The sequence below is a fragment of the Cyberlindnera jadinii genome (assembly GCF_001661405.1).
Source record: "Cyberlindnera jadinii NRRL Y-1542 unplaced genomic scaffold CYBJAscaffold_4, whole genome shotgun sequence".
Lineage (NCBI taxonomy): Eukaryota > Fungi > Ascomycota > Saccharomycetes > Phaffomycetales > Wickerhamomycetaceae > Williopsis > Williopsis jadinii.
This window is the reverse complement of record NW_017963655.1, coordinates 702,668-725,179: the sequence shown is the minus strand read 5'-3', so window position 1 is coordinate 725,179 and position 22,512 is coordinate 702,668. Positions and strand designations below refer to the sequence as shown.

Sequence of the window (22,512 nt, the reverse complement as noted above, 5' to 3'; positions counted from 1 at the left end):
GTCCATTCCTCCATTAGGAACATAGCGACCATATTGGCGAAAACAATTGTCTTCGCCAATTGCCGTCGCGCACTTCCGTATTTGGAAAACACGCGTCACATTCCCATTACCCTTTCCGGGAAAAACTGTCGTCTTTCGAACATTAATACCCATGCTATTACGTTCTATTTTTCACTATTAACACTCTACCAACACATCCCATTTTGCTCGATCAACTGACAGAGAACGGGCAAGACGATGACTGTCGTACCATCTGTGACGAGCATAGAACAGCTTGTGGAAAAGCACAAACTGGCCAACACTTATTTGGACGAAGCAACGTCGAAGCAGTGCTCATCTGACCTGAAAGAGCTCATTCTCCACGGCCAGGACAAGGCCAGAGCCATCATTGCTCTTCAAGTTGTGCTACACTTGAGCAAGCCAAACGATGGCTTCGAGGGCTTCTTCGATGAGGCGTTGTTTGATGGAATCCTCAAGGCTCTGTCGAAGTCGAGCCCTGTGGAATTGTATGTTGCGGTGTTGCGGATACTGCTAACATTCCTCTCTGGAAGACTGTTTGAAACAACACAAGAGGAAGCGTATTTGGTTCCCTTTTTGAACGCTATGAACTCCAATGGACACGTGCTACGCCTACTGACCTTGAAGATGTACACAGGAAACGCTGATCTTATTGTCAAGATTGCCAGCTTCGTGCAAAGCTACATCAACATTGACCATATTGGGATTCAATCTTTGAGCCATTTACTGGAGTTCCTTTTAACCCTGGGTAAATGTGACTTCTACTACCTCGTGGGAAACTTCACCACGGACTCGAGGTTCAATGGAAACGTTCATGCTGCAATCGATGGTCTTATGAAGTCCATTCTTCAAGCATTAGAGAAACTGAGCAGAATTCCACTATCTGACGAATCAACCTTCCAAAATGAAATCATCTCGGAGGTTTGTAATGACCTTGCAAAGACTTCAAGAGATGATGAGAGAGTGTTCATCAGGGAGCATTTCTCTGTGCTGCAGTTGCTCGACCTGTTCTCCTTCTTGGAATCTCATAACATTTCTTTCAAAAAGGAGTACCATCAACAATTGCTGTTCACTCTGGAAAAGGAACAAGTATTCCCCATCTCTATTGTGTCTGCTAAGGTCACCGATATCATCCTGTCGATGTACACTAAAGACACCGAGACGTATCCCAAGCTAAGTCAAAATGTCTTCATTCGTGACATCTTACATTACAATATGATTGCAAAGTTCCTCGATGTTTGGATTGAGTCACAGGCCGAGCTGGAGGATGTTGATAATCTGCTACCCTTGCTCTCCATAATCTTACAGTATATTGAAGGTTCTATTGAGCATGGTGAGATTGATATTGGCCTGAAGATTCAATCCGAGTTCAAATCGCTGACATACAATGACCTCCGTCAAATCCAACTGGATAATTTTAAGGAGCATATCGATGAATCAACCAGTGATGAAATGGTCTCTTTCGACTTAATCTTGAAAGAGCAGGTGTTTGATTTCGTTAAGCATCAAAGATTCTTACAACTGTCTAAGGGTTCGTGGGTGTACGCAGAGGCTCCTTCGTTCAAGAACTCTTCGCAGACATCTTCGAGCTATTACTTTATCATCTTGTCACCAAACTTCACCCAGCTGCTGTTCAAGCAATTTGATAAGATCTTGCCTCGTCATCCAAACATCGACAAGTCTGGTCATGCCATCCCTGTGAGCTCCATTGCTCACTTCAAAATCGCAGAGATTCCATATTCCGATGGTGATTCACGTCAATATGAGACTAACTCAAGGATGGTTAACCTCGTTGATAACACCGTTATCCACCGAATCACCCTGATAAACAGGAAGAACAAGCCGTTGTTCACGTTCTTCGCTAAGAAGACGGACTCTCTAGCCTGGGTGGATGGCTTGAACCTGCTGTTGGGGAACTACACGAAGCTTTCAAAGGATCTGAATCAGCAGATCAATAGGCTTTTCGAAGTTCGAAAGACTGTCCAACTTCTGAATTTTGATGGTGACGAATCACCGTCTTCAGAGGATGCCGTTAACATCGATGGTGATGAGGCCTCGCTGGAGTTCTTGGAGAGTCTGTCGTCAAACTTCTACTACACTTGATAGTAAATACAGGGTGATTCGTCTTCCATACACTAATTTATACCAATTACTTGAATCTCGCCAAGGCAGGTCCCAGGAGCTCTTTCTCCTCTGGCAGTCCCTTTTGCTTTCTAATCATCTGTGCCCTTAGTTCTTTCTCCCTCTTCAAATTGGCCTCTAATCTCAGCTTTCTCTCATCAATAACATTCTGCTGTCTCTTTCTCATGTGACGACGCAATGCAGAGTTCTTACCTCTAACAGTTGGTCTTGGTTCCAGCTTCGACTCTTCTTCCAGTTGCTTCTTCTTGGTGAGCTCTTCCAATTCATGAGGTTTCAACCTCTGAGCATTGGATCTCTTGTCCACTGTACCGATGAAGTTTGGATCCAGAGCAATGGAATCTGCTGGGAGCTTGTTGAGCAGCGAGCGAACCTCTGTTTCTTGTCTCTGTTTGGCTGTCTCGAATGGGTTAACCTCCATTGAATCGAAGTTCGCCTCACCAGAGCCAGGAATGATCAGCGAGGAAACACCACTTGTATGACCAACACCAAGGATATCTTCGAATGGAACATGTCTTATGGTGTTGATTCTGGATCCTGGAATCATGTGGTTCATATATGGTGAGTCTTGCTTGGTTCTGAAGGCATCTTTCCACACTGTGACATGCGGACCCCAACTCACGGATAAGACACCTGTGTCAGCGATGGATATACTCGACGCCGGCGTTGGTGTGTAGTATGAATATACCTCCTTGAACTGTCTAACATCCCAGATCTTTAGCGACTTGTCAGCACCAGCAACGGCCATGTAATGGCCTGATCTATCAACACCGATGGCCTTTACTGGTCCTCGACATGCTTGGATCTTCACGAGTGGTTCATTGGCAGCAGGGGACCAAAGAGACACAACACCGGTAGCTGAGCCCAGGTGTATAACGGCATTCCATGGGTTCTGCGTCATTGACTGCGTTGGCCCCAGTTTGGTTCTTATCTCGTTTACAAGAACACCTGTTGATGTGTCCTGGTACTTTAGAAACCCAGAGTTACCACTGGTGGCAAGAAGATAATGATATGGCAAAAACTCCAGGTGCTTGATTTCAACATGCTGTTTCAGTCTGTGTACTTCTGTTCCTTCATGATCGTAGATGAACGTATACTTCTTCTGCGCAACTGCAAAGAACTGCTCATTGTGCAAATACTTCACGGCGTTGACTGTTTCTCCTAGGTGCAATTCGGCCCGAAGCTCACCTTTACGCCAGTCCATGGATGCGACATGGCCCTTCTCACCACCTATGAGTAAATGGGTACCATTTCTGGAGTAGTCCAGTGTATAAGGCCCAAACTCTTTCAAGTCCAACTGGAACGCCTTGTTGGCAGTGGACTCATCAACTGCTTGCTTGATCTCATCCTGCTTGAACTTGAACGTCTTCTCCATACCTTCCGCCTCCAGGTACCCAGCATCCTCTTGCAACAGCATCTCCGTAGCAGCAGCAGATCTCACAGCCTCCTTGTACTGGTCATCAATCTTGTTCATACGTTGTCTTGTCCTGAAGTCCTTTGGTCTTCTACCAGACTTCTTACCACCGTTTGGGCCTCGCTCAAACTTGGATTGGTTTTCATGGTCCACTGACCCATTCTTCCCGGTGAATTTACCCATGATCGACCTCTCAAACCGCACTTATTCCTCTATAAACTGCTTCAAAAGGGTAAAAGATCAAAGTGGAAAAAGTTTCTCGAGATGAGCCCGCATGGAAAATTTGTGCGATGAGTTACGTAAGCGTTAGGTCAAGTATTACGTAAGCATTATGTAAGCGAGTTGTCATTTCCTCAAACGGTAATTTCCTAATTAGGTATTTATTAGCCTTTTTTCCATTGTGCTATATATAATACATATCCATTTCAACTTATAACCATCTTTTCCAATGAAGAATTGGATGTTACGACGACCAATTGTAGCTGCTCGTCCTGTGACTCCACCAGGAGACCGTCCACAGCGTTTGGAGCGTCCAAATCGGTCTTGAACGTCCAGCTCTTTGCCTTCTTCGAGTACTGAGCCACTAGTAGTCGACCTGAACCAATGATGATACACAACTGAGCAGACTTATCGACCAGGACCTTCTTGACTGGGAACGAAACGTCGTATGTCTGTATGCTTTGATGTCTCAAGTCCCAGACACCCAGCTGAGAGCTGCTGCTGTTGCTGTTATCCCCAGAGTACACTGCAAACAGATGGTAACCGTTGTTACTAAACTTCACCTCATTAACGTCTCCAGAGCCTTGAGCCAAAGGCTTGACATCTCCCTGTGATAGATCCACTAGCACAATGTCACCGTCTTTACATCCAACTGCGACCAGCACACCATCTATGTGGAATGCAGCAGACAAGACAGGCTTCTCAAGCTCCAGGGCAAACACATCGACACCACGCTCGGTGTCAATCACATGGAACGAGCCCTTTGGATCAATCGCAACCACCAGGTTGTGTAACGATGGATGTGCTAAAAGGATCTGTACGTCTCCCATTGGAGCCTGGATCTTTCTATCACCAGCAACTATGTGTCCGTTTTTGGCACCGTAAACTATTTGGCCGTTACTATCGACCAGTGCAAGAGCGTGCGCAACCTTTGGATGGTTGACCTTTTCATACGAGTCTGAAGAAGAGTCGTATCTCTGCACCAGGCCTGTGCTTGACATCACAAAGATGTCGCTCTCAGTGACGGCAGTGGAAACGACAGATTTGAACGGTTTCTTCTCCAACGATTGTGTTGATATATGGGACAGCTCGTTTGAGAGTGAGACGTTAACTTTGGGCTTTTTAACAGATTTGTGAAGCTCAAAGAGTCTTGTGCCCTCTTGCTGAATCAAATCAGCAAACTCTTGAGGGATCTTGGTCGTTGTGGATGGTTCAGAATCCCTCATCTGTGCATCCTCGTTTGCAACATCAGTGGTGGTGGTGGCCTGGCTGATAGAGGTACTCAGGTCCGACAACGCCTTTCTGGCCTCGTCTCTCTCGCTGATGGCCTTTGCAGCAACCCTCATGGCTGCATCGTGATGGTATAGAGCAGTCGATAGCTCCTTTCTCGTCTGGTCCAACTGCTTCCTCAACTGGAACAGCTCCAACGCTACAGAGTCCCATTCGTTCTGCAAGGCACTCAGCAACGACGGAATCGAATTCAGCGTCCCGTTACGCGGAGGCTGGTACGAAGAAGGACGGATCTCAATCAGCTCCGTCAGCTCAAGGGGATCGTCAGTGATCGGGTCCTTATGGTGTTCCGCAATGTACTGTTCCACCAAGGTCTTCTCGAACACAGCACCACTCTTTGGCGACACCACGGGCTGCTCAGCCCTTTTACCGGAAACTAGCCAGTGCTGTTAGTAAGTCAACGACACAGGAACATCGTCTAAAGGGGCAAATCACTCACTCGAACACTCCATCGCCATACAAAAATCAACACCAATTGAGTCTTGAAAAGGTGCTTGCCCTATAGCTCGCACCGTCTTAGGCTTCGCAGCGTATGCGTGAAAGTTTTACGTGTGTGTGTTGACTTCCCAATGGGGCAATCGCAACACACTTCGGCCACCATTGGTGGATCGCCGCTACACACACCGTGGGAATCGATGAGATTTGCACTATAAAGCCTGTAGAACGCTGTAGAAGCCCGCCAACGTGCTCCAGCGTGCTCCAGCATGCTCCAGCGTGCTCCAGCTGCCACCTGGTGGTCCAATTGGTTGTGTATCGCCTCTTTTCCGTGTATTCCTCGCCTCTAACAAGCCCAGCAGCAGTGCTCACCACTGCCCACCATCTCCACCAGTGGTGTGACACATCTGGCCAACAGCACGGGGAGCAAATCGCTCAAACTGCCACTGCTATGGCATCTACGAAGCCTCCGTGTGTAGCTGCTACACACTACGCTCGCCAGACGGAGCAACGTGTGGGCTGAGCTCATGATTAAGAGGCCTGGTGCACAGCACAGCACACAGCCAGCACGATGAGATGGAATCGCAGTCACAACTCCATCACAACAAAAATCCCTCAGTTTGGTGACGATCTGCTGCAGTGCAAGTTCGACGGCACCGGCCAATCATATCACGGCATTGTGATCTGCTGCTCGAGTGGTTTTTAACGGTTGTGTGCCTGTGCTTTAATTTCTGTCCGCCTTCTCGCTGTTTGACGTCATGGACATAATGGCATATGCTCGAGATGCATCAGTGTTTTGGTTTCGGTGTTCCTTGGTTTACACGTAGAGACTAATAATTACTCTGGGATGGCCTGTGTGGGACTGCTGTGGTTCATCTCGTTGTATGGCGATGGAGTTTGACGAGTGGAGGGATGGAGAGGGAAAAGGGGGCAGGGAAGGGTTTTCATTGGCCAGTGTGGAAGGGAAGAGCCATGGAGAACAGGGAAAGCCCTCAGAGATTAGCCCTCAGAGATTAGCCCTCAGAGAACTAGCCCTTGGTTGGATAGCAGTCACAGCACACAGCTTCCCCGTGGTGTATAAAATGGAGCTGATCTGTCTCGTGGTTGTGGGTGCTTCGTCCTGTGTAGTGTAGTATCATAGAACTCAGCGTCGAGGTCCTCTATACAACTGTCCTCTCTACAAATGTCCGAGAGCCTGTGCAAGTTCGAAACGTCCGACTCGACTGAGGAGGACATTAAGGCAGGCTCACATGTGGCTGTTCAGTTCGATTCTTCCGTCAACATTGGAGGCAGAGCACCGAGACCAGCGTTGTCAAGACACCTCTCTGTTTCCTCAACAGTGTCCTCGCTTGATATCAGAAAGCATGTTGAGCCACAGGTTGCTCTGCCACCAATCTTCAAGACTCTGTCGTATAAAGTCGATGATGAAACAGAGGCTCTTGAAAGGTCACAGCTTGATAAAAGTGCCCGCTCGTTCAAACAGAATACCTGGCATTGTCAAAGTGCAGCTGATGTTGCAAGGTCGTTGTCTACGGATCTTAAGAATGGTCTGTGTGATGCTCAGTATCGTGAGCATTGTAAGGAGTTCGGTGCCAATGTTCTATCACCACCGAGAACAAACTGGCTGAAGAAGATCATCGTCTACTTCTTTGGTGGCTTTGGTCTTCTGCTGATGGTTGGTGGAATTCTATGCTGCATCTGCTGGAAGCCACTGGGCAACCCAAACCCTTCGTTGTCGAACTTGGTCCTTGGTGTTGTGCTGTTGATGGTCTTTCTATTACAGGCCTTCTTCAACTTTTGGCAGGACTTTTCGTCTTCCCAGGTGATGAAATCAATCAACAGCATGATCCCATCAACGGTTCCGGCAATCAGAAACGGTCTCTTCACCACTTGTGAGGCAAAAGACCTGGTTCCTGGTGATTTGATCCTCATCAAGAACGGTGACAGGCTGCCTGCTGATGTCCGTTTCGTTTCCAGCGAGTCAAGTGAGTTTTCGTTCGACAGATCAATCTTGACAGGTGAATCCAAACCTATACATGCCACAGTGAAAGCAGACTCTAAGGACTCCAACTACTTGGAGTCATGCTCCATAGGTCTGCAAGGAACATTTTGCGTTGGGGGCTCAGGTTGTGGTCTCGTTGTGGCTACTGGTGATAACACAGTCTTTGGTCAGATAGCTCGACTCTCTTCAGATCCCAAGAAGGGCACCAGTCCTCTCCAAAGAGATATTATCAGGTTTGTTGTGTGCATTGTGCTGGTGATGCTTATCCTCCTGGTGATAGTGTGCATTGTTTGGGGAGCATATCTCAGGAAGCATTACCCAGAATGGATCAATGTTCCAGAGCTCATCGTCGATCTGGTCTCAGTCTTTGTCTCTTTTATTCCTGAAGGTCTGCCCATTGCACTAACCACATGTCTCATGATTACTGCTGGAGTGATGAAGAAGAACAAGATCCTGTGCAAGTCGTTGAACATTGTTGAAACCTTGGGATCAGTCAGTGTTCTATGTTCAGACAAAACGGGTACACTGACGAAGAACAAGATGTCTGTTGTATCACACACCGTCGGCTGTGCCATATTGGATCCACAAGCCTGTACCAAAGGTCAATGGAAGGTGTCTCAACTCTCAAAGCTCTGTAATTCTTCAGTCTTTGACCCAACAACTCTATCAAGACCACTGAATGAGAGAGTCATATCTGGCAACGCAACTGATCAAGCAATCTATAGGTTTGGGTACGAGCTTTCCGAGGAGGATATGCCCATGCAATTGAAGAGCGAGATATCTTTCAACTCGAGTAACAAGTTCATGGTCAGACTCTATGAGGATGGAAGTGAATTGGAGTTCATGATCAAAGGTGCACCGGATATTCTCATTAACAAGTGTTCCAAAATACTCACTGCTGATGGTGATGTCTTACCATTGACTGTTGAGCATCTTCGCTGTGTCGACATGATCCAGGATAAATGGGCAAGTGAGGGTCAAAGAGTGGTTCTATTGGCCTATAAGAAGCTCTCCTACTCGAGGTTCAGCTCTTGCGGCTTCAGTTCCAAAGAAACAACAGACACGCTTTTATCTGAATCTCAAGACCTCATCCTGGCTGGACTTGTTGGAATTGCTGATCCACCAAAGGATGATATCCTGGACGTTGTCACGACATTGCACAATGCTGGAATCAGAGTGAACATGGTCACAGGCGATATGGAGCCAACAGCCATTGCAATTGCCCGTATGTGTGGTATCGTCACTCACACTACCATCAACACAATGGAGACCCTGGACCCACAGTTTGAGATGGTGAACTGCCGTCTATCTGAGAGAAGGGTCATTGATGAGGCAATTTCAATCCGCAGTGGTGATCTCAACAACCTGAATGACAACCAATGGGAACACCTGACCTGCTTCGCAGAGATTGTCTTCTCCAGAACTACTCCAGAGCAAAAGCTGAAGATAGTTGAGGAGTTTCAAAAGAGAAGCCATGTTGTTGCTATGACTGGTGACGGTGTCAACGACGCACCGTCTTTGAGACAGGCAGATGTCGGTATAGCCATGGCTGAAGGCTCTGACATTGCAAAGGAATCGGCTGATCTTGTTCTTCTGGACTCCTTCTCATCAATCGTCATGGCTTTGAAGTATGGTCGTTTGGTGTTTGAGAACTTGAGAAAGACCATTGCCTACCTCCTTCCTGCTGGCACATTTGCTGAGCTGTGGGCTGTCCTGTTCAACGTTCTATTCGGCGCACCACAGATGCTCTCGTCGTTCTGTATGATAATGATCTCTTGTCTCACTGACTGTGGTTCTGCCATAACGCTGGCCTATGAAAAGCCAGAGAAGCAACTCCTTCTAAAGAAACCAAGGAGCATCACTGGAGAAACAATCGTCGACTGGAAGCTTCTGCTGAACTTCTACTTCATCGTTGGAACATATGATACCTTCGTTGCCATGATGATGTCCTTTCTTTACTACCAGGAGCACGGTGTGCCATTCTCTGCATTGGTGATGTCCTTCGGACAGTACCCTGATGGCATAGACTCAGAAAAGGTGGCTAGGCTGTTGAGCACAGCTTCATCCATATACTTCGTAACACTGGTCATCTTGCAACTCTTCAATCTGATGTGTGTTAGAACGAGGACTGCCAGTGTATTCCATCAAAGCCCAATCCACGGTGAAACAAAGAACCTGGCCATGATCCCAGCAATGTGCTTTGCGCTTGGAGTCACCTTCTTCTTCAACTATATTCCATGGTTTCAACAGAACATCGGCACGGGGGTTGTCCCATGGAAGAACTATCTCATAGCGTGCGCCTTTGGTGCCTTGTTGATGATATGGGATGAGCTCAGAAAGTACAACAACAGGATGAGACCAAGCTCGTTCTTAGCAAAGATTGCCTGGTGAATATAAGCAACCTACATAACACCAGTCTCAAATAAGCAAATACATCTTTTTTTTCCTTTAATTCATTAGCATAGCATAATAATTACATGTCGATGTTCCCTTTGAAGCTCAAGGTGTCTTCGAATCTGAATCCGTTGATGTCGCCTTTGATCAATGAGACCTGTGCATCATCTGCAATCTCGAAGTCCTTCATGCCCTTCTTGGAAGCAACAAGTACAAGGCCTCTGGACCTTATGCTGTCAACAAGGTCTGGAACAAGGGCAAGCAGTTCTGATGGAACCATTATACCCAGCAAGTTGTTCAAGGTGGCAAAGTTTGTAGCTTCTTTAAGAGAGCGTGTGGTCGTGTCTTCATCGCTGACAACCCCTGTAGGGAAGCCATTGGCAGAATTGATGACAAACTTATCCTCTTGGAAACACACACCACTTACGCTGAAGAACACGGGGTAGTTCGGCTGCTTCCAGTTCAAGATTGAGCAAACGCTTTGGTTATTCGATGAAAACACGATGGATCTCGTACGTTTAACGTTATGAGAGCGTGAGCGACGAACGTGTTCAAAAACAATGGTCAAGACGTTATCTGTGAATTCGTTCAGATCAGATATATCGGGCAACGTCAGTGGGATATCCTTTACTTCAGCTTCAGTTGGGTACAGCACTTCAACATCAAGACCCACCTTCTCTGGAACAAGACTGAGGAAATCGTCAAACAAGATATAGTTCTTGGACAGCAGAGCATTCAAGTTCTTGTAGAATACACTCTTAGATTCTGTCTCGGGTATAATGAAGTTGTCAACATTATAGTTTGTTAGCTGTTTAACCTGATCAACAGACAATTGGAACAGTGGTAGCTTGGTTCCCAAAATTTCCAGATTCCAACTTGGACAAACAATTGGTGTACCATCAGACAACATGCAGACGTTGATCTTTGCGTAATCACCAGACAACGAGGAGGCCGTGACAAAACTCAACACAGAATTCTGTACCCTTGTGTTGTTACCACTAGTGGATTTCCAATACGTATCATATTTGGAGATCTCCAAAGGCTCACCAGAGTAAGGGTGAATAACCTGGAAGTTGAAGCTCAACTCGCCAACGTTCTTAAGACGACCATCAAATAGAGGGAGAACAACACTATTGGATAGCCCATCATTGCTTACGGTCTTGAACACGTTGGACAGAGCCGATGTCTTTGCAATCAATTTTGTTCCAAAGGATGGGAATATCTCAAAGTCAATGGTGAATTCATCCAACGAGTCAATTTGAAAGGCAACGGTACTGTCAGTGTCAGCCACTGGTAAGAGAACGTTTCTTGGGACCACATCACTAATTCGGGAGCTGATGACAATACGACCCGGCAGTGAAGAGATAACTTCGTCTTGGTTCAGGCTGATGGAGTCCCTACCCAGATGGAAGTGTAGCTGTAGAATAATTTTCTTCTCCAAAAAGTTATGACCGTATCTTCTCAATGGGATAATTGGTGGAGGAAGAGACAAGTCCGGAATAACATCTATGCTCATAACTTCTGGATTGAGGGAGAAACTCGGTGGTTGCACAACCGGAGAGAGGGACGTATTGTTCATCTCCTTCAAAGGAGACAGTAGGTTTCTATTGTTCTGATTCTCTTGGAGAGCATTAATTAACACATTCAACACACTCACATGACCTTCCCAAGACGCATAGAACAAGGGAGTGAATCCTTCTTCATCTTTGACCTCAATCTTAGCACCAGCTTTGATCAAAGCAGCAGTGGTTCTTGGGTGTCCTTCACTTGCAGAATAGAAAATGGCAGGCCATTTGTTGAACCCATCTAAGGAATTTGGGTCGGCTCCGTTTTCAGTTAACAATGGAACCAGTTTGAAATTCCCTGTTTTAGCAACCACGTGCAGTGGCAGTAGCCCTTCGGCATCTTTCTGAAAATCTTTCACTCTTGGCTGCGTGAGTAACAATTCAGCAGCCTCGTAGTTACCAGACTTACATGCAACGTTCAATGGCAAATGTTGTGGGTTTGTCTCTGAATTTGTTGGTGCCGGGTCAGCACCGAGCTGTAGGAGTGACTTGACCGTGTCCAGGTGATTCTTCTCGATCGCCAAGATCAATGGGGACATGGCATCATAGTCCAGCTTATTCAAATAGTTCAGAGTGTCATCTGATGTGCAGAGCAATTCAATGAGATCGGTTCTACCAAGTTCTGCAGCGTAGTGTAATGGGATACGGCCACTAATATCCTTTGAGTTCAAGTTCAAGGCATTCTTGATACCAAGCTCGATGATGAAGGTTCTCTTCTCAAAGACGTTACAACAAGCCTCATGAATGATGCTTCTTTGGGACAAGTCGTCCGTCGTTGACAATATGATCAAGTCGCTTGCCAAGTCGTAAAAGCTCGACAACGTTTCATCCGAGACTTTTGTAGTTATTGACAAGAAGAAAATTTTTGTGAGCTTGTAAGAGGCATTGTGAGAATTCTTCACCCTCGAAACAAATGGAACTAGTAACGAGTTCACGGTTGATGAATTAGCAATGTTCAAAAACTCCGAGTATAACTCGTCAATTTCAAAGTCGTCAACTTCTTGTTTTGGTTGAGTATCATTTGCCTGTGCCAACGAAGCGTCTGAACTCACGTGTAGCTTTGAAATATCGGAATAGGTGGTTTTCGCTTCGATACTGCCATTTTCATAGTCGTAACGGACAACGTGTTCACCTTCGGCATTTGCATCCAACTCAACCAACGAATTTGCACAGAGGTCACTCAGCTGTGAAATCTCTGACCTGTTAAACACAGGTTGCACAGACACAGCTTTTGAAAGGTATAACTCTTTGGTGTGCGACTTGGAACGCTTATCCCATTTCTTCAATACTTTAGAGAATCCAGTTTGGTTTAGTTCGACAAACTGTTCCAGTCTGTCTAAATCTCTAGAAAACCTCTTAAACCCATCGTACAGTGTAATGTAAGCAATTGAAGTCTTCGAACCCAATCTGTGTTTCGTGACCGCATCGTTCTTCTTCTTTATAAGGATATCTAGTCTGATCTGAAGGTCGGATTCCTTCTCGAGGTAGAAGGAGTTCACCTTTTCCAATTCTCTCTCCAATCTGAAGAAGAAGGACGTCTTATTCTCCTGTAGGAGACGCTCAACGTCAGCAAGGTCTGCACCATTGTTGTCAAACTGTGGAACAGCAGCCAGTTGCTTAATAAGCTAAGGGGAAGGAATCCTCCAGTCAGTATTTTGAACTCGTTGTATCGCTTTATTAGGGCCAACTTACCTTCTTCAGAGCCTTATAGTTGATGAAATGTCCAACGTACTCGGGCAGTTCCAACTGCCTGGACTCTAAATGTTTACCAAATTTCCTATACGGTTGTGGTCAGTATATGAGCATGGAATCAGCAGTGAAACATCTGTGGAGACTTACATCTATCCTTTCTATGTAAGACAGTTGTATCAATACCTGGGGCCAGGTTCTTAGTGATGTGTGAATTGAAGCAACTGAGTCAAAATGATTCGTCCTTGTAGTCCCGTGCAAGAGTGATGCTGAAGTTCTCAAGCTCACGCTCCTTCTCCTGCTCTTTGTCAAACGGTTATAATGGCTAGCAGCAAACGGACAACACAAAGTAACCAATTCCTGTGCGACACCTGTCCTTGCTAACTGTAATCTTTCTCTCCTGGTGGAAGGGTTTCACCAAGCTCTCTCTCTCTTGTGGGTATTAACTGTAACACAACTGTTGCAAAGTTTCCGAAAAATGCACAAACTTTAAGCTCCCACAACCTCTGTGTTTGTCCAAACGTCTATTCGCCCACCGTGTGTATGTGTGTATACGTGTTATAGCTGTCTGTGCCCGTGGGGGAGTCAGAATTGCCAATTGTCCGGCGTAAAATGGCTAATAAACCAACTGTGCATGGGAGTTCGCTGTGGTGCTCCACGGCAAAAAAAAACCAAAACGTTTTCGCTGATGCTGTTGAAACTATCGTTAATTTCCCCTGTGGGCAACACGTGCGATAAGACGCGGAACGGTTGGGGAAGCACACGAATAACGCAGACGTCATCCGCCCGTGAAGCGGGCTTCTGTGCTGTTTGTGTTCTGAAATTTACCCTTTGGTCAGCCGCTTCTCGGCGTAAACGTCAGGATTCTTGCTCGCCAAAGGAGAGAAAGCTCCTTGAGCGGCAGCCGGGGCCTTGCAATGTGTGTGTTTTTGTGCGTGGGCGGGCGCGCTGTAGGCAGGGGAGCAGGCCTTTTCCTGGGCAGACATACCGGGCAGGCCTTTTCCTGGGCAGACACGCTGGGCAGGCATTTGCCTGGGCAGACACACCGGGCAGACACACTGGGCACACACCGGGCACACACGCTGGGCATTGTAGGCCTCTTGGCTGTAGATGCCCACCGCTGGACCCTTGATTCGCACATCGATGATGAACGAGATGCCTTCACCGAGCAGGACCAAAGCATGGCTCAGAGGAGCGAGAGACTCGCCGAGTCAACGCATGAGCCCCCAACGCTCGGCATGTCGCTGTGTTGCTAGTCATCAGTCGATGCTGGGGCCGTCCACGACTCAGCTCATTGCGTGCTTGACTCCGATGTTGGTGAATCATACGGCGACTTGGTGCAAGTTACAGTAACCGTTGTGCTATGGACCAATGCGTCTTGCCTCTGTGTCAAACGCACCACACAGCTGTGCGAATTGGGCTAATAACGGTGCCCATCAACTCTGCTGTGACTTGACCAGACTGTGAAATGGGATCTGATGTCCTGGTCCGCCTGAGTGACGTTGCGACGGTACGATGCACTGCGAGGAGATTGGGTAGAATGGCTCTGTTTGCCCTGATGAATGGAGCAAACTGCCTCCATAGTCGTCATCCAGGGTCTTGAAGTAACGATCTTGGATACCTCCCACCAGGTAACACCATCATGTGAGAGCTGCTGCTTGGAATGGCATCCTCGCATGTGCCCTACTCTTGTTGTCGTTGATGTGTTGATCTGCACGCTTCAGGTACGACACGTGAACAAGCCATTGCCCTACCCGAGCCAGTACGGAATGGACCACATTGTTGCGTAGACGTTGTTCTCCGACGTGTCGTTGTGCTGCACGGTCATTGTTCTTGTCCTCTCGTGGCACTCTTCTAATGGCGCCGCCGTGGCTCATTAGGCAAAACTCGTCCTCTGGTGAGTACCGCTGCGTCAAACCTCAGCGTGAAATGGACCTTTGGTGATCTAGAACCAACCGCCCAAGCTTGGGATCCCAGAACTCTCAACCTTGTGCTGCCGCCGTTGGTTGTTGTCTACGTGTTGACGTTGTTGTTGTTTGTTTTCTATGTGTTGACGTTGTTGTTGTTTGTTTTCTATGTGTTGATGCTGGCGCCTACAGAAGGAAATCAACACAACAATCAAACAAACAGCACTGTTAAGTATACATCAATTTCCGAAAAAACACAAAGGAATATCTGAATTAAACCAGTAACTCTTATATATTCAAGTGGTGTACTTGAAATGGCACTGCTTGTAATCGGTCAGGTCCGCCACCTCTTCATCCTCCAGCCCATCAAGTTGTAACTGATCTTCAACTTCGCCGGCAGCTTCCATCTTCTTCTCTTTCTTCTTGTTCATCAAAATACAGATAGCCCAGTACAGTGCTGATAGAGCCATACACACACAGTATCCAACCATCATACTGGCGAATCCAACGCTGTATTTTGGAGCATCCTTTGTACGGAAGGTCTGAGTGCCTGTGATCGCACCACCGGCGTAACCGAGGTAGTTGAATCCATACGTCACTGCTTTCTTGGTGTTGCCTGCGGTGTTAGCCTGGACAAGAGAGATCATCACAACGTAGGAGGAGAAGTAGAAGTACATCATGTATAGGCCAGCTAGTTGAGCGCCTGTATTGCTCTGTGGGGAAGCGTAACAGATCACGGCTCCGATGAGTGGGACGACAAGTGAGATAATGGCAACAAGACAACGCTTGTTGTTCCATCTGGCAGCGAGCCAGGTGAAGCCGAACGCTGCCAACGATGCAATCACACCGGTTGGCATGCCCATAAGAGATGCCTGAACTGAGGTGAATTTCAAATTCTTGATGATAATGGCATTAAAGGTGGACAGTCCACCATTTGGAATGTTGATGCCAAAGTTGAAGAGCATAACGATGTAGGTACGTGGGTCCATGAAAGCCTCGCGGACCTGGTCCCATTTGAAGTCGTTTGAAGAAACACCAGTTTTGTTGGAGGCCATTCTCTTCACCATGAACACTTTCTCTCTGTCTGATAGCCATTTGGAGTTGATTGGAGAGTCTGGTAGGAACCAGACCATACAGCACGACCAGACAAAGGAGATGGAGCCGACAAGGAGGTAGATGTACTTCCAAGTTGGAATTGCACTGCCAAAGGTAGAAGCCAGAGCAGAGAGCGCACCGTTGATGATGGAGGAGCCAAAGGCGAACACCAACGCTGTTCTATGTGGTGACTCAGACTTCTTGTAGAACACAGATATCATCAAAGAACAACCAGGGACAATAACACACTCCAAAAACCCCATGAGAAATCTCAAGCTTGCCAATCCAGCAAAGTTGTGGCAGGAACATTGTAACAAAGTAAGTGCAGACCATCCGACAGCAGCACATGCCAGAACTTTACCAGTTCTAAACTTTTGCACCATTATGGACATTGGCCACATACCAACCAGAGAACCAATGAATAATATTGATGATAACCAACTGTACTGCTGTCCGTGCAGGTTCAAATCGGTTCTCAATCCAAAGATAGCTGCTGTGGAAAGAGAAACTTTGTCAACGGCACCCCATGTCGCAGTCCAGAACAGACATGGCAACAGAATCCAGTCGGTCTTTCTGATGGCCTTCTTTTCCTCTTCTGGAGTCAGAGGTTCATATTTACCATCGTGTTCAGCGAGAAAGATCGCTGCGTCATCTGGTTTATCCAGAACAACCTCTGGGAGAGCGCTCTCTTTGACGGTGCCTTGTTCCTTAGTCATGGAGACTGAACTTGGTGATTGGGATTTAACAGGATCCATGGTTTCTACCACTCTCTTCAACCGTTAACTGATAACTGATTGTTGATTATTGGTATGAGGTATGAAGAAACACCAAAGTGCTTCCCTACGCCTTCTTATATCGTCGGCCTCCTCAACAACTTGAAGCACAAGATGTGGAGAACAGACGTGATAAGTGATAAGTTCGACACAGACTTTGCAGGTGGATCCCCAGGCTTTGTTGGATGATTCACCAAACCTCGTCTGCACCTTCTCGCATATCAATCTCACACAGCACACGCTCCGGTCTTGGGAAAACGAGAAGGAAGGCCCAGACGATGGGAACTAAAGCACCGCTAAACGGACGCAAACACCCTAAAACAGGGTGTGACACTCCACTACTGGCATCCTTTATTCCGGGTATACTCCACTGGTGGAGTAACCGTGAAACTGTTCAAGTCGTTACGAGGTTCATTGCGAGTGATGTTGAGTTGTGTGTGACTGACGGGCTGACCAGTGCGGGATTGGTGTCCGGGTGTATGCATAGTTCCGATGGATCGGTGGTTGGTTTTCCCGGAGGAAGGTGCAGACGAGAAGTAGATAAGCGGAGCGTTGCTATAGCAGATGGGAAGCTTGTGGGAGAAGAGTGGGTGTTTTACCTCATCTGGGATAGCTTGTTCATCGGAGGAGCTTACACGGGTGTAGGATGTTTGTCAGTGAGGTGTGAAGTCGCAGAGAGGGGGTGGAATGGTGTATGATCTGGTTAGTTACACTTACTCATGCTGTTTCAGGTGATGAGTTTGGGTCAATTACACTAATCTAGGACGGTGTTATCTACAGCACGGTGGAGCTTTGTCGTATTGTTGGTTGTTCTCACAAGAGGTTTACCATTGGACTACGACGGATTGTGAGTTGTGGAAAGACACTTGTAGATTCAAAGTACTATACATCCAGGACAAGCCATCCAATCTATTGAGAAGAGTCCGTGGCTTCCTTGATTTTACCAACAGTTCCTCCACTGAGTGGAAGGAAAGCTCTCTTCTTCATCTTCTCGCTGGACTTGGTCAGCCCCCAGAACTCGTCGCTGTCCTCAGGTCTTCCGAACCCACCACCACCTGGGGTCAGAAGTTTCAGAATATCACCTTTTCTGATCTCAATCTCAGCCAGCGATGGCAGCTGGATCCACTGAATCACACCGTTGCCTCTGTTTCTACCTAAGAAGTTTTCACCTTTCTTACCATCTTCACCTCCATAGATTCCCCATGGCGCAAATACTCTTCTTTGAGTGACAAGAGATAAGTGGACAGGTGAGTTGAACTGGATCTCTCTGATGAGTCCATCACCACCGTTGAACTTGCCCTTACCTCCACTATTCTCTCTGACGGTGTATTGTATCAGGAAGCATGGATATCTCAGCTCCAAGACTTCAGGATCAGTGATCTTGGTATTCGTCATGTTTGTTTGAGTACCAGAAAACCCATGGAATCCATATCTTTCACCATTCTTCTCTAGTATACCAGCACAGTTACCTTGGCCAATTGTCTCGGTATAACCGAAACCTTTAACCATTTCACCCTTTTCGTTATATCCACCAGTGCCAAAGTTCAGTCCATTCATACATCCACCAGTGGCAGAGGTGACACCAAAGGCTTTGAAGAGACAGTCTGTGATTCTTTGAGAAGTCATACCATTACCAGCACACACTGCAGCATAAGGTGAAGGATTGATCAGTGTGTTTTCAGGAATTATAACTTCAACAGGATCAAGACATCCCTGGTTTAATGGAATGTCCATGTCAACCAAACATCTCAAGACATAGATGACTGCAGAAAAGGTAACCGACTTTGGAGAGTTCAAGTTACTGTAAGACTCTAAAGAAGTTCCAGTAAAGTCGATAACGATGGAGCCAGTCGAAGGATTGATGTCGATCTTGGTGCAAATCTTGGTGCCTTCATCCATATAGTCTTCAGCAACAAGTGGAAGACGGTCCTTGTTCTTGACAGCAAACTCTTTCAAGAAGTTCTCAACAGCAATAGCAGCAGTCTTCTTCACATTTCTCATGTAGAAAAGCACAGTTTCACTGCCGTATTCGTTGAATAGCTCCTTGAGTAAGTTGATACCACGTTGGTTTGAAGCGATTTGAGCCTTCAAGTCAGAGATATTATCATCAATGTTTCGAGTACCAGAAACGCCATACGTCCTTGGAACCTCTGAGAAGTGGTGAACCAAGCCCTCGTCGTCGAACTTTCCATTATCAACAATCTTCCAGGTCTCAATATTAACACCTTCTTCGTAGATCTCACGGGCATATGAAGAGGAGGAACCTGGAGCTGAGCCACCAATCTCAGAATGATGTGCACGAGATGCAACAACAAACTGGATTTCCCCATCATGGAATACAGGCGAAACGATGGTGATATCTGGAAGATGTGTACCACCAACAGATGGTGAATTGGTACATAAGATGTCACCTTCTTTCAGCTGGCCTTCCCAATGGTCCAATTGATACTTAATAGCAGAAGACATAGAGCCTAGATGGACAGGAACATTAGGAGCATTGGCACACAAGTTACCTTGGTTATCAAACAGAGCACAAGAGTAATCCATTCGCTCTTTGATGTTTGCGGAAACAGAGATCTTTTGTAGTGTTCTGGACATTTCATCTGCAATGGACATGAATCTATTGGCAAAGATAGCAAGCTGAATAGGGTCAACATGCTCGGTTGAGACGTTGTCTCTAACAGTGGAAACTTCAACATCCAGAACAACATGTCTCGGATGAATAGTTGCCTTGGAGTCGGGAGTCACAAGGATTGTTTGAGTAGAGTCCAGGATGATAGCAGGGCCGTGGATAACATTGCCCGTGGTAAGCTCGTTCAGGAAGAACACTTGAGAGTCCAGAACACCCTCATCGAACACTATCTTGGTAGTAATCTTTGATTTTGACTTGTCGACCTCAAACGTATTAAAGGATTCGTCAAATGGTGATGGCTCCTTCGACATGGCCAACTCCGCGTTACCTTCAGATCTAATACGGACGTCAGAAACAAGAACGTCCTTCTCAGCATCATTGAATGCAAACTCTCTCTCGTGAGTGGCATAGAACACTGACAAGAAGTCTCCATCTTCAGGTTGAGGAATCATGATTCTGGTGTCGGAGCCTTTGTATCCCATGTTGAAGAATAGTGTGGACTTGATGGACTGTTCATTGGAACCTTGTGCTTTCAGTGCATCAATTGCCTTCTGTAACAACATAGAAGAGTCTTCAATGAGCTTATCTCTTGCTGCCTCTGAGTAAACTTCCGAAACAGGCTGCTGTTCCTCGTGAACCAAATCTGCAACAGAGATACCATAAGCAGACAGGATTGAAGAATGTCTGTGAATGAGAACCTTGTTGATCTTCAACACCTTTGCGATGGAAGTGGCGTGTTGGCCACCAGCACCACCAAACGATGCCAATGCGTGCTTTCTGATATCATGGCCTTTGGCATCTGTCAGCTCCCTGATGGGCTTGGCCATCTGGAAGTTGGCCACTTTCAGGAAACCGAGTGCAATCTCTTCAGCTGATTTGTCCATCTCCGGGTTGTCAGCATTGATGATATCTGCTAGCTCTTGGAACTTCTGGCGAGTGATTTCAACGTCCAATGGTTGGTCCTCATTAGGCCCAAATATCTTCGGGAAGAACTGTGGAACTATTCTTCCAGTAAACAGGTTAGCATCTGTGATTGTGAGAGGCCCACCTTTACGGTAACAAGCAGGACCTGGATGTGCACTAGCAGACTCTGGACCGACTGTGAACACTCCGTTCTTGTAAGAAAGAATTGATCCACCACCAGCTGCAACAGTGTTGATGTCCAGCTGAGGAGCAGCCAGCTTGATGCCAGCAATAACATTCTCAAAGGAGAACTCATAATGGCCTCCAAAACGAGAAACATCGGTACTTGTTCCACCCATGTCAAAGCCTATGATTGGCATCTTGTCGTACGACGTCTTTGCTTCACCAACAACACCACCAGCAGGTCCAGAGAGTAGAGATTTAAGACCTGAAAAGTTCTCCCAGCTGCACAGGCCTCCATCTGATTGCATGAATTCTATCCTTGTAAACCTGGCGAAGTCAGGTCTGAGTCCCTTGAGGAATTGTGAGATGTAATCCTTGACTATTGGGGTGAGGTACGCATCAACAACGGTAGATTGTCCTCGTGGAACCATCTTCAAGACAGGAAGAATCTCATGTGAGAGAGAGACATTTTTGAAACCAACTTTACGAGCAATCTCACCAGCGAGTTTCTCGTGACGTTGGAAGTTGAAACCATGGACAAACACAATGGCCAGAGACTCAATTCCAGTGGCTTCTTTGAGCTTGATGAGGTCACTCTCCAGCTTCACGGTGTCCAATGGCTGAATGATCTCAAACACCTCATTTGTTCTCCCCAGGACATATCTTTCGCCGTCAACAAGGTCTTTGGCATCGTATCCAGTAGGGTCAACAGTGAATGCTGGCATCGTAACTCTCTCGTCTGCCTCGACGACACACTCGTGCAACACACCAGGCTTCACGATGTTCAAGGCGAAGAGGTCTGGACGTGACTGGTCAGCAATGTGCAGCAAATCCCTGAACCCCCTGGTGGTCACGAGTGCACAGCGTTCTCCCTTCCTCTCCAACAGCGCATTGGTTGCAACTGTGGTGCCTAGACGGATAGACGTGATAGCACTGGTGTCCAGCAACTGTCCCCTCGGAATCTGCGCACCAGTCACATCCTCCAGCACCCTCCTGATACCTTCGATGTTCGAATCCTCGTAGTTATCAGGGTCAACGGACAGAAGCTTGAACGTCTTTTCCACAGTGCCTACTTTGTAGATCACATCTGTGAACGTTCCACCACGATCAATGGCAATAGAAACTTTCAGTGTCATTCCTTCTTTCTATCTTGTTGGTTATCTCTGTAGCCTAATCACAGGCAAAGATCATACGTTACTGCCATCTATGAGCCAGGTCTCTTTATATAACAACCACATCCGTGGAGGATTACCGAGCTTAGCTGGTTGATGCTCTCCAAATTAGTGGAGGAAGGTCGAGACGAGCTGCATAGGAAGGTGCAGACGAGCTGCAGATAACCTCCGCAAACCAGTGATGAGGACTAGTTAGAATGATAGTAGTAAAAATAGCAAACCCCACTTCAAATTCCCCAAAGTGTACCAAATTGTAGCTAGTACCAAATTGTGGCTAGTACTCTCAATAAGAGATGTGCAAAGTATGGGAATGTAATCTTTAATGGTTTCCGAGATATAGCCATTCATGGCTTGTATGGTATAACTAGAAAAAACTCATAAAATTGCTTTATATCTCAGCAACGAAACGCAATTTGCAAAAACTGACGAGGAAAGCAAAAGAACCTATCCATATCATCATGTATGCTGACTTTGAGCTTAATTGGATCAATGGTTGTTTTAGAATAACTCACAACGTGTTGTATTATCTGTGTAATTCTGGTTCTTCGTTGCCCTAGCAATAGTAAAAATGTAAGGATGTTTTCTAATTTTGTAGGTATTGTTTACATTTCGAATTCTTATCAACACAAAATGACACAAAACAAACACAGCTTTATACACAACGTTGAAAACATCACCAAAC

At 46.5% G+C, this 22,512-nt stretch overlaps 7 protein-coding genes across 7 annotated transcripts; 2 read left to right on the top strand and 5 right to left on the bottom strand.

Moving 5' to 3' along the window:
• The first annotated feature begins 93 nt into the window (after positions 1–93).
• Positions 94–2,144, top strand: LMO1 (Lmo1p). The gene has a single exon (XM_020217906.1). It carries the CDS (start codon positions 238–240, stop codon positions 2,119–2,121), a length of 1,884 nt encoding a protein of 627 aa, XP_020071473.1. The 5' UTR covers positions 94–237; the 3' UTR covers positions 2,122–2,144.
• Positions 1,903–3,782, bottom strand: UTP7 (Utp7p). The gene has a single exon (XM_020214768.1). It carries the CDS (start codon positions 3,752–3,754, stop codon positions 2,168–2,170), a length of 1,587 nt encoding a protein of 528 aa, XP_020071472.1. The 5' UTR covers positions 3,755–3,782; the 3' UTR covers positions 1,903–2,167.
• Positions 3,783–3,996: 214 nt separating this feature from the next.
• PRP19 (E3 ubiquitin-protein ligase PRP19) lies at positions 3,997–5,532 on the bottom strand (the record flags this gene model as incomplete). Its single annotated transcript, XM_020216331.1, has 2 exons — positions 3,997–5,456; positions 5,520–5,532. 2 exons carry the CDS (start codon positions 5,530–5,532, stop codon positions 3,997–3,999), a joined length of 1,473 nt encoding a protein of 490 aa, XP_020071471.1.
• A 1,166-nt stretch (positions 5,533–6,698) lies between these two features.
• On the top strand, positions 6,699–9,908 carry CYBJADRAFT_161850 (cation-translocating P-type ATPase; the record flags this gene model as incomplete). Its single annotated transcript, XM_020213643.1, has 1 exon — positions 6,699–9,908. One exon carries the CDS (start codon positions 6,699–6,701, stop codon positions 9,906–9,908), a length of 3,210 nt encoding a protein of 1,069 aa, XP_020071470.1.
• Positions 9,909–9,990: 82 nt separating this feature from the next.
• PHO81 (Pho81p) lies at positions 9,991–14,193 on the bottom strand (the record flags this gene model as incomplete). Its single annotated transcript, XM_020217495.1, has 3 exons — positions 9,991–13,101; positions 13,169–13,253; positions 13,994–14,193. 3 exons carry the CDS (start codon positions 14,191–14,193, stop codon positions 9,991–9,993), a joined length of 3,396 nt encoding a protein of 1,131 aa, XP_020071469.1.
• A 1,141-nt stretch (positions 14,194–15,334) lies between these two features.
• CYBJADRAFT_167097 (allantoate permease) lies at positions 15,335–17,310 on the bottom strand. The gene has a single exon (XM_020214767.1). It carries the CDS (start codon positions 16,920–16,922, stop codon positions 15,369–15,371), a length of 1,554 nt encoding a protein of 517 aa, XP_020071468.1. The 5' UTR covers positions 16,923–17,310; the 3' UTR covers positions 15,335–15,368.
• A 480-nt stretch (positions 17,311–17,790) lies between these two features.
• Positions 17,791–21,860, bottom strand: CYBJADRAFT_167096 (5-oxoprolinase). The gene has a single exon (XM_020214766.1). The coding sequence runs from the start codon at positions 21,792–21,794 to the stop codon at positions 17,850–17,852; it is 3,945 nt and encodes a 1,314-aa protein (XP_020071467.1). The 5' UTR covers positions 21,795–21,860; the 3' UTR covers positions 17,791–17,849.
• Positions 21,861–22,512: the final 652 nt, after the last annotated feature.

What these genes read in the sequence shown, in the direction of transcription:
- LMO1 (XM_020217906.1), top strand. Translation starts at nt 238, where the DNA reads ATGACTGTCGTACCATCTGTGACGAGCATAGAACAGCTTGTGGAAAAG.
- UTP7 (XM_020214768.1), bottom strand. Translation starts at nt 3,754, where the DNA reads ATGGGTAAATTCACCGGGAAGAATGGGTCAGTGGACCATGAAAACCAA.
- CYBJADRAFT_167097 (XM_020214767.1), bottom strand. Translation starts at nt 16,922, where the DNA reads ATGGATCCTGTTAAATCCCAATCACCAAGTTCAGTCTCCATGACTAAG.
- CYBJADRAFT_167096 (XM_020214766.1), bottom strand. Translation starts at nt 21,794, where the DNA reads ATGACACTGAAAGTTTCTATTGCCATTGATCGTGGTGGAACGTTCACA.